A 14,457-nucleotide genomic window follows, 5' to 3' on the forward strand; every position below is an offset into this window, starting at 1 on the left:
ATTATTTATTAAAGGTGTCACATGATCTCTTTGAGAATTGCAATATTCAAAGTTGTATGCACCTAGGGACGTTTGGTTAATAGAACCCGCTTTCGATATATAAAAACTTCGTTTACATATTTCTTCCGGTCTTTAATACACAATTATATTTTGAAAATTAACTTATTAACGTTCGCTTATAAATATAAGCGAACCATAAAATAAACATTCCTACAAAGCCCCGTTTGTAAAAGTTAATGAAACCATAATTATAGAATATGAGAAGGACTTTTTCAACAATGGTATGTTAACTTTTGTAATAAAAAGATCCCTTTTAGATTTATCACTTCTGAAATTAAATTTTTGTCTCGGGTCAACATAAATGACTACTTTGGGATTTTCGCAAACATTTATATATATTTCTTAATACATAAACTGGTGAAACTAGGCGCAAATCATTGTTTTTCTTTCCTGTATTGTCATTATTTGTATCAAACGTTTAATTGGCTTTTTGTGTAGATGTATCATCATATGTGAAACTGCATAGTTATACAAATAGACAACGTTATGAATAAAAGGCAATTCCTTGATGTCATCATAAATGTAACCCAATCGAAAACTACTCACAATTTGTGTTTCTTTCAATGGAATGAACGTAAACGATTGAACATTGGAATTCAATGGAAAAACTGCCTTTCAGTTTGAGTTTCAACATTTCATTCATGCCGAAAACAGCTGCGGTGCTTTGTGGAATTTACAAAATGCAATTTGCAGTAAACGTTCACGTACTTTTATATTTTTTAACTCTTTCGGTGAAAACCAACATGTAGAGCGTGTGTATGTAAAATGTAGGAATTTCAAAAATCGTCAATCATACAAGTGGTGGCAAAAATGCAATCTCAGGTATGTTATTCTCATTAAACGCGACAAAATTTGTACACAAAGTTTCACCTTATCGTAGGTAAATCTGTTTTACTCAGGTGAGGACAGTCGATGGTCTATAGGCTGTAAGTGACCTCGTGAATTGCGTAGGGCGGGCGGGACGAAATATGGCTGGCGGCTGACAGCAATTGGCGACATGCCAAAATACAACCTCGAATAACATCAAATATAGGTTTGAATTACGGCGTCTAGAGCTATGATAGGGTTTCAATAACGTTCCATGGTGCGAACTGTGAAGTAATTATATTCTGTTTGTGCGATTTATTGATTTGTTTTTGATTTATATTTGCGCATTTTCAAATATGGTGCAATTTATAAAATAGGTGTTTGTATAGGCCGCTAAGTAGACCGTTGTAGGAACTTACGCCTTTAAAATAATAAAGTAGTTACCAGTTTTATAGTGTAGCGTATCGCAATAGATTGTCTAATTTTCTTTATTACTTATAATGTCTCAAATTATACCTTGACTCTCATATTATACCAGCTTCCTCATAGTTCTTTACTGTATTAACTTCCAAATAATATTTTATAAATAGATCGTAATTTAAAGGCGAGTTTTATTATTTTTTTTTCTTTTATTTCATATGCAATATCCATAAAAGATGTTAGGTGTATGTCAAAATGTTTCCGATCATGTTACATAGGGCTATCTATCATTTTAACTTCCGATAATACGATTAGCGATAACAATTATTGTTCACTGCGGCTATTTTTAACGATACCATACAAGTTAATCGATAAATCTTCAATTTTATGAGTAACGTATGGTAATAAAGGTAAGCATTAATAATAATGTGTGTGTAAAAATATACAATACCGAATAAGAAGAACGATATAATATTTTGATAATTATATAATGATGTGTTTTGTTGTATTGAGATATTATTAAAATATTTGTAGTTACTAATAAAACTATATTTCACGAGTATGTTGAGCGTTTGGTTGAATACTTATTTCAAAACATTAATAGCTAAATAAATTTTCATACGTTGTCATTTAAACTGAGAGATAAGCTAAATAGAGTAGAACTGGGCTGTATTGCGTTTAATAATTTTGGTGTAATGATTGACATTTAAATTCAGGCCAATTAAATAAAGGTGTAAGTCAGCTCACGAAAAAAAGGTTTATCCTTAATATTATTATATCGGAGCCAACCCTTATCTGCCCTCATTTTGTGAAACCTTTTTTACGGGTCATTTTATTTTTATTTAAAACTTCCTGTTACATTATGTCTCAGTTCCTAACAAAAATAAAATGTAGATGGCCCTACGTAAAAGTCAACTTTGTATTTAAGTAAAGTGTAGTAGAAGGAGAATCAATACACATAACAAATCAAAATTGAGAACTATATAATGTAGTAACTACTAAAGATCTTCACCCTAGTATAAGAGTTAAGCTCGATCGAGCTCGAGCTTCGAGAAGACGATATTATATAAGTAATATTAATGTTATTTATTACCAGTTGATAGCCTATACTCTATAATAATAAACAAAAACGAAAAATGCGATGATTTCCGCTTCAATCATCTAATCCGCGGTAATATATTTCGATCTAAGACCAGCAAAACTTCCACAGGAATCCTTACCCCCTTCTACAAGTTCCTGTGTAGCTCAACGTCGCATACCGTCGACAAACCGACTTGCAAACAAACTTGCGAGTGAATTTTCCAAGGTAAGATTTCTAATTCCGATTGATGACAGAGCAAGATAATAGATAACTAACTGTACAGACTATTTATTATATATTATGAAGTATTTCAATTATTTTTAATGCTTACAGAAAACATTAGAGCTAATTTTATAATGCAAAGATTATGATTTCAATTAAATTAAAACATCGTTTCTCAAATAATTTAGAGGCTCTATTATACCCAAATGGTATAATAGAGCCTTAATTATTATTATTCTGAATTATTAATGACGACGCTTGTTAGTAAACAACACTTTTCACGGAAAACTATACGCTGACATTACTTGGATGAATAATTTTGTTGATTGGTTTTAGTCAATCATGAGTTTCGCGATAAACAATCATGCTTTAAATTTTAAATCTACATATTTTAAGCTTCAATATTTATGTATAGAGATTTACCTAGTAATAATAGGTTTCATACCCAATGTTTTTCAGATTATTAATATTAATATTTCAGTGAATTGATTTACATTCATTTCTAACATGTTGGACACGTGCCTACTGCCTACAACAGTGGGTTTGTACAACGTTTATCCTCGTAATTGTTTGTCCAGGGGCGGTCAAAATAGATCGGTCGGGGTGTCCTGGCATTTGTGGCCCGCAGGCCGCGACCACATCAACCCTGTCTTTCTCAAGCTTCCGAAATTCCTTCACCTCCAATGTCAATTACTTGAAACGAAGGTATGCTATCTCGAAGTTGTATTGTTCATGTGTGTGCTTTCATTTATGAAAACTAAAATAAACATAGTCAAGAAATCGTTTTTTATTATCGTGTTACATAAAATATGTTGTGGGAAACAAAAGAGCTATGGAACAACAAAATCAAATTCTCAAAGCATGCTCCCTTTTATTGTATAAAGTAAATGAAAGAGAATTCCGAATACAATGTCAAGAATTAAATTTAATTTTATCTACGTATTTTGAAGTGCAACTGCAAATGAAAAACAAACAGGGTTAAATTAATGTTTGCGAGAACACGTAGAAAATATAAACGAGAGCACTCGACAAATGAGATGTGTTTTTTAACAAATACTTTAATGCATTTTTTAGTTTAAGAGTGTCAAGAAGTTTAACGAAGTTTTTCTTAAAAATAAATTTGAAAGGTGCAGATTTTATATCTAAGTTTTGAAATTCCGGCATCTTCGTTTTGCTAACATTGTATAAGAATTGCGTTATGGTTATAAAAATGGTTTACATTTTATTGTAATGTACGTGTGATTTATTCCACTCATACGTATCACTAATTTGCGCATTCCTAAATGCAGCTTGCTACTGATTTGCTCTACGGATCAAAACCTTTACCCCAAGCAAAAGCTGAATCATAATATAGCTAATTCCGTGATTGCAAATTTAAAACTAGAATGTGTCTGGATATTCATTGTTATTAATCTTTGTAATTATGTTCGCTACGATGATACAGCTAAGCTTACCCTTGTATCTGACTTTATTGGCGTCTGTTTACCGTACATGACATTTCAACACCTATGTCTTAAAGCTAGGAGCTTTTAACAGTTAAGTCAGGTACAAGGATTATCCCTCTTACGATCATTGCTGTTCACATACCGTGTAGCACTCATGAACATTTAAGCCACACTGATTGTCGCCTGGGAAGAATCAAGGAGAATTCACGAACAATAAGTATACCAATTACCATCGTCATTGCATGGTGCTTCCTCCCTATCAATGTTGTGGATCTCCAAATTGCTTTCAAATTTATTTCCTGAGCGCCAAGCAATTGTTTTGTAAAGTTTTAATTGTGGTGCAGATTAATTGACTCACTTTAAGGTTCGTTTTATCACTCCATTAAAATTTTGTTAATTGAATTTCTATTGAATTAGCGTGTGAGTGTTATATCCGCACAAAAGCTTTTAGCAGTAGATGAACTCATAGTAAATACACAAAGAGGAAGTATAAGATAAAATTAGTAAAGAAAGTGATAGGTAGGTGTTGGCATCAATGAGTGGCTACATAGTGTGTGTCGGTTTCCCTCCCGTGCGTGTCCCTTGTACGCACGTAGTTCAGCGGAGGCGTTGCGCAGATTTAGCTCCGGTGACCTTCAGTCGGAGTGCGATGAGGGCGAGGTGGACCCGTACACCGGCCGGCCGGCCACCACCAGCCAGCCCAAGCCACAGCAACGGCCCGTCTCCCAGGGTAAGCAGTTTTAAATAAAATTCTTAAACAATATATATTATTACATTACGTAATAACATAGAAAAACAACAACTGCCATTCATTGGGGCGCGGCTTTGTATAATGTAAAAATATGGTTTTAAAATGATTGATACTTTACTAGCTAATACAATATGTATTACATATTTAGTTAATGTTTATATTTCATTTAACAAATCAATATTTATAATTTCAGTCTATTGATTTTACATTTTATGATAAACTTATCGACAAAATGGCAATGTCAGTTCATATAATTTCAATCCTATGCTATGATATGATATAGCGACAGGTGGTAGCCTCGGGAGTGGTGCGGCACCACCAACGCCGAGCGCAGCAAGCACTGCTAGCGCTGCAAGCGCTGGCTCTGGCGGAGACCTGTCCCTGAACCTCCGTGGAGGGTCTCGAGGAACATCAGCTCCTTCCTCTCCAGCCAAGTCCAGGGAGTCTCTGCTACAGCGGGTACAGTCACTGACTGGCGCGGCAAGAGATCAAGGCGCTAATTTGCTAGGTAAGTTAACGTTAAAAATGTTAGATACTTTCACAGCTTTTAATAATTAATGTTACAAACAGTTCAAGCTTCTTTAGTTGACTAAAACCATGGACCAATATTGGTCCATGCTAAAACTAATGATTCATTGATCTGTAATCAAATCAATATCGTCTAGAGAAAAACATTTTAAAGTAAATTCAAGGAATATCATTCACCTATGTATAACAAAATAAATTTTCTCCTGTCAGGATTCAGGTGTTTGTCTGTAGGTACTATTACATAAGTAACATTTGTCACCTTAGTTACACGAGAACGATTAATCAATGTCGGATAAGAAATGTAATTCGCACAGAGCTGACGGAATCGCTTTTGCTGTGAAAAATTGGAGGTTTGGTTACAAAACATTATTCATGAACTTACATTTTCATTATTTGAAAACAATGATTTATGAAGTAAAGTTTGAAGTTTATCGAAATGTACCGTTTTATTGTAAAGCTTTATAAAATGCAAAATCCTTATCCAGTATAAAGGTAATGAAGGCAATTTCAGCAAAACGTACAAAAAGCTTTACGTGGTTTTTAAGCCATCAGACATTTGCCGGATCATTATGTTGTTCAGAAAGAAGATTACTGGGAGATTTTACCAAAATAAAAAGGTTGTCATTTTCCATTGTCTCTACATATACTTTTATTTTGACCCGTTGATTTAAAACGTAATCTTTTTACTTATTTGTTACAATTCTTTTGAAGTTTAGCACTGTTGTGTGTTTTTTTCTGTTTTCTAATACATATATACATTATATATAGATATGTATTTTGTTTTTAAATAAAGCTCTGAATTCAGTAAGAGTAAAAATACAAAGGATTCTAAATCTCGCCAAAATAAATGACTAAATGATTTTATTAATTCAGTGAGTTCTTTGAATCGTGAATTAATTTCCACGCAATGTTTTTTTGGATAAATAGAATTCCTTTTACATTTACGAGTAAGTGATGGAAGTAAGATTTATAAGTAAACATTTATTAGTAAAGTTTAGCGATCAATTTGGGAGACGTTATGAATTCCTGATAAGTAAGCTGGTGGATACATAAAATTATAGTAATTATGAATTTCTTCGCTCTAAATTTTCTCTTTAAGTACGAAGGTACTTTTTTATACGTCTTCAATATTGCGATGTCTGAAATAATGTTGATGGCGTAGTACCATATTATATACTATGACGTAGTACTGTACTACAAAGATAAACATTTACATAGGGAGTGTAACATCGGTGGCCTCAGTGGGCCGCGGTTACAACCGCGACCGCTGCGTCACGCTCCTGGTTGTGGATGACCAGAACACTGATTGGTCTAAATACTTCCGAGGTCGACGTTTGCCAGGCGAATGGGATATCCGCGTGGAGCAAGCAGAATTCCGGGTTTGTACATTCTCATTTATCATCCCGTATTTCAGTCCCTTTATGTTTTGTTTCATGTGAACAAGTAGCTTATTGATTAACATTTTAGATCGAGTTAGAAATACTTAATTTTGAAACATAAAGCAGGCTAATTTATTTTAAGAGAAAATCTAAGAGTGAAACAATTTAATCCTCCGTAATACCTCAAAAGAAAGTCTTTGATGTTAAATAAGCTTACCTTCGAATAAAAAATGTAGGCAGTAAATATTTAATGGACTGAAAATAATTCATTTAAGTGAGAGAAACGTAGCGTAGGTAAATTAACTTAGTTTCCATGACGACTTAGTCGCTTTGCTGAGCTAATTAAAAGAAGTTGAATTAATGTTCTTCAAGATATTCTAAGAGAAAAGTTTTCATTCTAAGAGGTAAGTTTTCAACTATGTGTTTGTTCTTGTTTAGGAAATATCTGTGACAGCCAACTCAGATGGCGCCAACGTGTCTATGGCTGTGTACCGCAGCGGAACTAAGGTTACGAGATGTTTTAAGTAAGTCTTCTCAATTGTTGTATCATTTTGTGTAAAACCTTATAATTACAGTGCACTTGTGAGAGGATAGAGCAATTTATAATTGGATAATTTAATTTGCTTCTCTTACTTAGTGAAACAATTTTTCTAATTTGTCGGCTTGCGTATATTTTTTATGTTCTAATAAAAATGTTTCAATTACAATTAGTTTAGAATATCTATTATAATTGTTTAGTTTATATTCTTTGTCAACACCGGCAGACAATTATTTTAAAACATTTGGCAATAAAATCGTACTAGAGCCTAGAGGAGAGATTGGGGAAGAATATTATTAACTGCATTGTTATCTAGAGAGTTTTAGCTGACTGTTTGCCAAAAGAAAAAAATACAAAAGACTGTTGTTACGTATACTATATAATTTATGGAATATTCTAGAATGGATAATTTAATTCAGATTCAGCATTAATTTCTTATTCTCTCATTTATGGGTCCCCTTTTCCATTAACCCGTAATAACAGCCATATAAAAGTTTATCTCTATCCTTAATTTTTAAATGATCGTTAATAAAGATTTTATGCGATTTGGACACCATATTTACCGCATACCAAATATATTTTCGTATTTTTTTGTTTTTATATTTTTATAGTGTTTTTGACACTGAACTGTTCTGAAACGGCAAGTTATATTTTTTGTGTGCATTTTTTTTGGTATACGGTTGTCAATTTTAAATGAAACTCAACATCTGATTATATATATGGGAATTTATGGTTTGGGAATCATCATTAGAATTACGATAGACGTTGTTGCTTTTCCTATCCTATTACTACTTCTATCTCTGCTCGAAACTGACAAGAGCAGATGTAGATTTGCGTTTTTATTATAGACCGGACTTCGTGTTGGTGAGACAGAACGTTCGCGACGCTGGTGCCGACCACCGCCCCCTACTCCTGGGCCTCAAGTTCGGAGGCGTACCTTCTATCAACAGCCTTAACTCAATTTATCACTTCCAGGTAATTACTGCTCGTTCGATCGACTTCAAAATAGGGTGCGGGGCCTTGTAACCTTGTGTTAAATAGAGTTTGTTGCCTTTGATAACTCATTGCACACTCGAACACGAACGATTTTTTAGGTTAATTAGTGCAAAACGTACAGTGTATTCGACGAAGGTTATTTTAGAGATGATTTTTCAACCGTCTCGATAATATTATCTGGATGATAAATGTTCCAACTGTCATGGATTAATAAATTGAAAAATCGGTACAACTCTCTCACCGATTTTGTATTAGATCGAAATAACTACGTTATTTTTTAACATTGATAACAGAAAATTTTCTTTTAAATATTAGACGGTTGATTGATCGATGGTAAAATTAGTAAACATCTACTTAACCAATGATTTATTAGTTGACGACTCTAATGTCAAGGAAACAGTACTTTATAGCTACATTATGTTTTCGACTGTTTTTATACAAAATTACGTAGCAATATATCACTTTACAATTTACTTTAAATCTTTATGTAGTTGAAAATTTACGGTAAAATATGCTGAAGTTAATAAGCTGGTTTAATGCATTTTAAAAAGGAAATATGAGATTGAGGTGGCTATAAATCACCACGCTCCTCGGGGTATTCTAAAATGTCAGCTTCGGGTTGCTTTATGCTAATAAATAGGAGCAGTTTGTAGCGGTCGATAGAGTAAAAGGCAAATGTTGTTACAAGTTTCAACTATATAACTCACTTAAATTGTCTTTGTAGAGTCAAATAGTTTACAATCGGGTTATAAGTTGTATTGTTTGGTCAACTCTTGATGTAATTGAATTGGTTTTAGGATCGGCCATGGGTATTCGGCCATCTACTTCAATTGCAACGACGCTTGGGACGCGAGAACTTCCCTCTAATTGAACAAACTTATTATCATAACCACACTGATATGGTAAGTTTTTATTTATTATTTCTCTTCTGTTTGCATTGCATTGCTGTTTGATATTGCATTATTCAACAAGGGTCATATAGATTCTTGCTAACAAGGCACATAATATGTCGCGCCTTGTACAATACGTGCGTTACTGTAGCGCTTAGACATCTACGAGCAATATTTTTCGTAGGCGTCCTACAGTTAAACATAAATAAAACAAACTCTATTAACTTAATCTTTTATTCTAATCTAATTATATCACTATTTTGTTAATTTACAATACTTTAACTTAACATAGTTATAACTTACAATAAATAATACAAAATAACGTTAAGCAATTTGTCTGTGAAGACTAAATAACAATTTAAGAATCTTCAAAGGAAATATTCCAAAGAATAACAATTGGTAATAGCGTTCAGTTAATTCGTGTTGTTTTGATATAAAACGTCGCTGCATCTAATAATTTATCACGATTTTTACGTCTACACATTCATAGCCACATGCATACTGTCTGCTTTCTCCGATTTTACAATAAAGAAAACCAAATCCAATACTAGCCTTCCGTCGAGCTTATTAAAGCTCTATATAATTAACGAAACAAACATGTTTTGTTTCACCTTAAAACATTATCATGTAAAACATTCTAACATGTCATCTCAGATTTGGCTTAAACATAACTTTGAATCTATAAATATTAGTAACAATCGAAGGTAACACCGGAATTTCAATCGAGTGGAGGCGAGATATACGGTAGTTATTAGTGCTATAGTTATTCGTTCGATTAATCAAGTCATAGTGCTGTTATTGTTGAACAGTTGTTTTTGAAGACATCTCGTGAGGGCAGGAGCTCTGGAAAACAAACAAAAAATCCATAAGTCAAGTAATACACAATGAGAAGGGAGGGAGAGACGGATTTAATAACTCATAATTTATTCATGACTTCTCAAAGGTATAATTTTATTGAATTATATGTTGATGTTAAGATCAAATAATATAAATATCTTCATAACTTAATAAGCTAAACACACGTTAAGGTTAAAGAACTAATTTAAATAATCGGTTAGAACTGTTAGAAGCCATGATAAAATCAGTTCGCATTAGTCATTGTCAACACTCGAGCAAGCAAAAAGTGCGTAGGTACCTACATCGTATTTGGTTTTTATGTACACTTTATATATTATACAAATAACGAAATTCTCGATTTTATGCCTCCAATGATGTCATACTTTTGATGACATTAATCTAGAAGCTAATTTTTTTAAAACATTTTATAATAAGTTTTATAATACTTAAATGGTAAAAATAATTAAAACAATAAGTGCTATTGCTATCCCCAAAAATTATTTTTTTTTCACCAACATCCTGCATAATACATGTTGTATTGATTACATTATGCATCTACAATAATTTTAAAAACATCGTAGAGGTTATCACTATACATTTTCAATGTACCTATAAAAATAAAGCAAAATAAAAGTAGCAAAATAAAAATTAAAAATAAAAATAAAAATAAAGCTTGTTTATCCTATTTCATAGTAAATTAATGTAAATAAAAAACTAAATAAGTTACCTAGTCCACCTGCACCGCCTCTCTCGGTCATGAAGACAGATGCCGTGACGCTCGTAGCATTCGTCGTAGCCCGTCACGCAAGTGTTTGGCGATTTTGTTGTTCGGCGGTTTACGTGTACCTGAAATTATTTCATTTATATGATTATAATATTTTAATAATTATATTGCAATGAATGTTCAAGGTTAATAGTTTAATATCTTGATTGGTATAATCCATTAACATATTATAATTAAATCATAATATGTTATCATGCAAATAATAGTTCATTATATGATTACATCTTCGTTGTGCAACTAATGTGATCATAGTAGTTCATGATTTTATACAAATGATACTTCTTCAAATAAAACAACTAGAAATAAAGAGTAATGTTTAGTTTGAAATCTATATTATTATCCGTAATATTATTTTAAATAAATAGCACGATTACCCAAGAGTTAAACTAAGTACTAAACATTAGAAGGCAACGTATTGTTATTTCCAAATGCTGTCATTTCTGGGTCAATTGTAAGCAGTTAAAGAAAATTAACTTAATAGTATTGTTCTTTAGCTGTTTTGCACACGAATCTTATACTACAGAGGGAAAATTCGTGACTCGTTTACTTGATACTCGTAATGTAATTGAAGGCAAAGCTAAACAAGTTTGCGGAATTAACACGAGAATCCAATAAGCCTGACGGCGTCATCGATTCCAATTAAGTCATCGCTTTCATTTTACATGAAGGAAATGTTCACACAATCGCTTTCCATTTAATATTTCAATTTTAATCCTATCGTACTGAGGCAGATTAACCGCTTCGCTTAGGAACATGTATACCTAAAGAGGAGTAATTACTCGAAATGTTTTCTTTATTATGTTTTGTTTATTAACGCTCTGGGGAAGTGTGTTGAATTTCCGTATTTCGCTATATTCGTGTTTTAAACGCATTATCATAAATGCTTGGTCTCATAAATAATTAATCAAAAGATAACATTGGATAATATCTGCTTGCCTTGAATATTAATATTAAACTTATATTGTTGTTTCATTGAAGAGTGAGCATGCGTCAGGTCCATTGAGTTACTTGGATGAAGTTTTGTTTTTCATTCCAAATTATTATTCATTTGCAACTTGCAACAATTTCAGTTTACAATCTTTTTGATAATAATTAATAATTATACATATCTACTATTACTATTACTTTGAGTGCTACTTCTAGCATTGTACTAAAAAAGCTACCAATGTAACTAAACGATCACTCCAACTTTATATAAACGATGAAACAAAATTGTTTAAGGCCAACAGAATGAAAATAATCGAACATGCTTCGTGTATACACACAATTTGTCGTGTATTTCGATAATTAAAAAGCTGCATGTCTCGTATGTACTAGTACAATAATTAGTATGTCCATCAATTACCTTGCACGTGCAGCCCTGTCGATAGAGGAGTCGGAATCCCTTCCTTTGCCGCGGCGTCACCTCCCGCCACTTGTTAATGTAGCCACACAGCTGCACGTGAGCCTGCAGGTGCATCACGCGACCTGTGACTCAACTTATTAGTATTTTGCTCAAGTTTACATTAGAATAATGATAAGAGCAAAGAGCTATCATCAAACAACGTCTTGCCGTCGTATTACGTACGTTAAAGGGTAAATGTATAGGTCAAATGAATTCAAAAAGTTGTTAGCTGACGCTTCGACATAATGCGTTAATATTTAAGGGAAATTGGAAGTTGATTGTTGTGTAATGGCGTTCAGCTCGTTATTATTTAGCCTTAACGCGAAGCTTTAGGTAAGCTTTTCGTTGTTATAAATTGATGTCTATCCTAAACTAAATAAACTAGATTAGATATGATTTCAAGAATAAATGTATTTACTATTTACAAATTTACAATACCTGTTATGACATAGGTCTCTCTTGGCTGTAGGCTAACTCCGCATAAGGAATCCTGAGAGGGCGTTAGTATTCGACCTGATTTTAGAGCTAAAGCTGCCTTTGGGGTTGCCTGTAATTAAAATTATGAATTTGGTTTTGAGGCTGGCTTTTCATAATACAAACAAAAGTTAACAACAACGATATATTCTTTCATTGAAGACACTAAGAAAAATAATAAATAATATTGCTTACTTTAAAAACGTTTCGAATTTTCACTTTGTAAGCGTCGTAGAAATCTTTTCCTCTGAATAGTCTTTGTACTCGACCGACGATAACTGTAAGGAAATAGAATAAATTTGTAGAGCTCAGTACTTCAATTTGTAAGATTTTCTACATCTGCTTCGTTATACAATTTCAATTTACGAGGAAATAAATGTCCAAGTTATACCATAATGAGACTCTTCTAGATAACAATGATAGAGTTCTACAAAGAAGAAATACCTTTCTACAAAATATATCTTGGAGCACGAATGACAAAAGACGGGAAATTACGGGAAATTGCTAAATAAATAAGAATGTTAAAGTATACGAAAAAAGACGTATTTCAGATGGAATATCTTAAATGTCGCCAGTTGCGTTTGTAATAAAATAAATATTGAGAATGTCGTGAGCCTTTAGTGTGATTGGGAAACAAGATCTGCCTGCAAGATAGGAGGGTGAAGGGTTAAAAGATTTGGGCATACAGCTTCCGTACTTACTATGCGAAGTACGATGACATAATGTTAATACGCTATCAATCGACGCTAATCTTTTATCAGGATGTGGTATTTCACCGTACAAGCTTGACCCAAATTTTGTCGCAACTTAAATTAGGTAACTCACAAGACATAATGGATAGTTTAAGATAAAATCTACTTTCAATATATCCTTATTTCTAGCACCCGAAAGATATTTGCATGACTATTGCTGAAATTAGGTTGTTGGTCACATTTGGCATATTATCTAAAATAGACGATTGAATGAAAAGGTAAACTTACCGAAGTCACTGTTACAAAAATGTGTTTGTGGATGTTCTAGTGAGCAAGAGCAGGCGTCGGTGAGCCGCCAGGTCACTGCCACCAGTGCTATCGTCACTAGTCTAGTCAGCATGCTCACTCTAATTATCTGAAAAGATATTATTTGTTAGATAATATTTATAAGGAGACATTTTTAAAACGTTTGTCTTTAGTGGTCACAGGCAAGCGTTATAGTTCATTAATCCTGTAATGTTAATTCGATTCTTTTAAAGCTATTTTTTGTTCTTAATCTCTCATTAGTATCGTTTCGTGAAAAGAACTAAGAACTAAGCATCTACAACGCGATCAAGTGGAGTTATATTTTATTGGGAACTAGCAGTCCGCCCCGGCTTCGCCCGTGGTACATATTTACGTTTTCTCTACATAAGAACCATTCTCGTACTTCAAGGAATATAATAAAAAAAGAATTAACGAAATCGGTTCAGCCGTTCTCAACACATTTTGGGATTCATTTTTATATACATACTAGCGGTCCCTCCCGGCTTCGCCCGTGGTACCTACATGTTTAAACTATCCTATCTCTCAAGTTGGATTGAACTGCACATGGTGTGCGAATTTTATTATAATCGGTTAAGTGGTTTAGGAGTCCATTGAGGACAAACATTGTGACACGAGATTTATATATATTAAGATAAGATAAACCGTGCATGATAATTCAAAGTAATCAAAAATATGTAGCATCCAGCGATGCCCCTTAATTTAAAATATTTATTCGATTAAGAATAAACACACTTTTAATTTTTCCCTATTCCACCAAATAAATACTTAAAAAAAAGAAACAACAATGAATGATACGAAATAAGAGATTCCTATGATACGGTTGTATAACTTTAACAGTATGC

At 32.9% G+C, this 14,457-nt stretch overlaps 2 protein-coding genes across 3 annotated transcripts in view; one reads left to right on the forward strand and one right to left on the reverse strand.

Annotated features, from left to right (window-relative positions):
• Syn (synapsin) overlaps positions 1 to 14,457 on the forward strand; it is a 58,777-nt gene that overhangs the window by 1,536 nt on the left and 42,784 nt on the right. The window contains exons 2-9 of the mRNA XM_089700788.1: positions 2,498 to 2,593; positions 3,169 to 3,295; positions 4,653 to 4,772; positions 5,070 to 5,294; positions 6,533 to 6,693; positions 7,132 to 7,217; positions 8,080 to 8,206; positions 9,025 to 9,129. Of these exons, the coding sequence (XP_089556914.1) occupies positions 4,685 to 4,772; positions 5,070 to 5,294; positions 6,533 to 6,693; positions 7,132 to 7,217; positions 8,080 to 8,206; positions 9,025 to 9,129 (792 nt within the window). The 5' untranslated portion in view covers positions 2,498 to 2,593; positions 3,169 to 3,295; positions 4,653 to 4,684. The remainder of the gene's footprint in view (positions 1 to 2,497; positions 2,594 to 3,168; positions 3,296 to 4,652; positions 4,773 to 5,069; positions 5,295 to 6,532; positions 6,694 to 7,131; positions 7,218 to 8,079; positions 8,207 to 9,024; positions 9,130 to 14,457) is intronic.
• The window catches only part of Timp (Tissue inhibitor of metalloproteases), a 34,556-nt gene continuing 29,436 nt past the window's right edge, over positions 9,338 to 14,457 (reverse strand). For both annotated transcript variants that reach the window (XM_089700786.1, XM_089700787.1), the window contains exons 2-7: positions 13,577 to 13,703; positions 12,792 to 12,874; positions 12,561 to 12,669; positions 12,084 to 12,205; positions 10,682 to 10,800; positions 9,338 to 9,960 (exon numbers count right to left, since the gene is read on the reverse strand). In XM_089700786.1, coding sequence (XP_089556912.1) covers positions 9,897 to 9,960; positions 10,682 to 10,800; positions 12,084 to 12,205; positions 12,561 to 12,669; positions 12,792 to 12,874; positions 13,577 to 13,688 — 609 coding nt within the window. In that variant the 5' untranslated portion in view covers positions 13,689 to 13,703 and the 3' untranslated portion in view covers positions 9,338 to 9,896. The remainder of the gene's footprint in view (positions 9,961 to 10,681; positions 10,801 to 12,083; positions 12,206 to 12,560; positions 12,670 to 12,791; positions 12,875 to 13,576; positions 13,704 to 14,457) is intronic.

Source organism: Colias philodice, chromosome 11 (genome assembly GCF_061535455.1).
Source record: "Colias philodice isolate Cphi_HAF_F1 chromosome 11, ilColPhil1 Martin Lab GWU primary, whole genome shotgun sequence".
Taxonomy (NCBI): domain Eukaryota; kingdom Metazoa; phylum Arthropoda; class Insecta; order Lepidoptera; family Pieridae; genus Colias; species Colias philodice.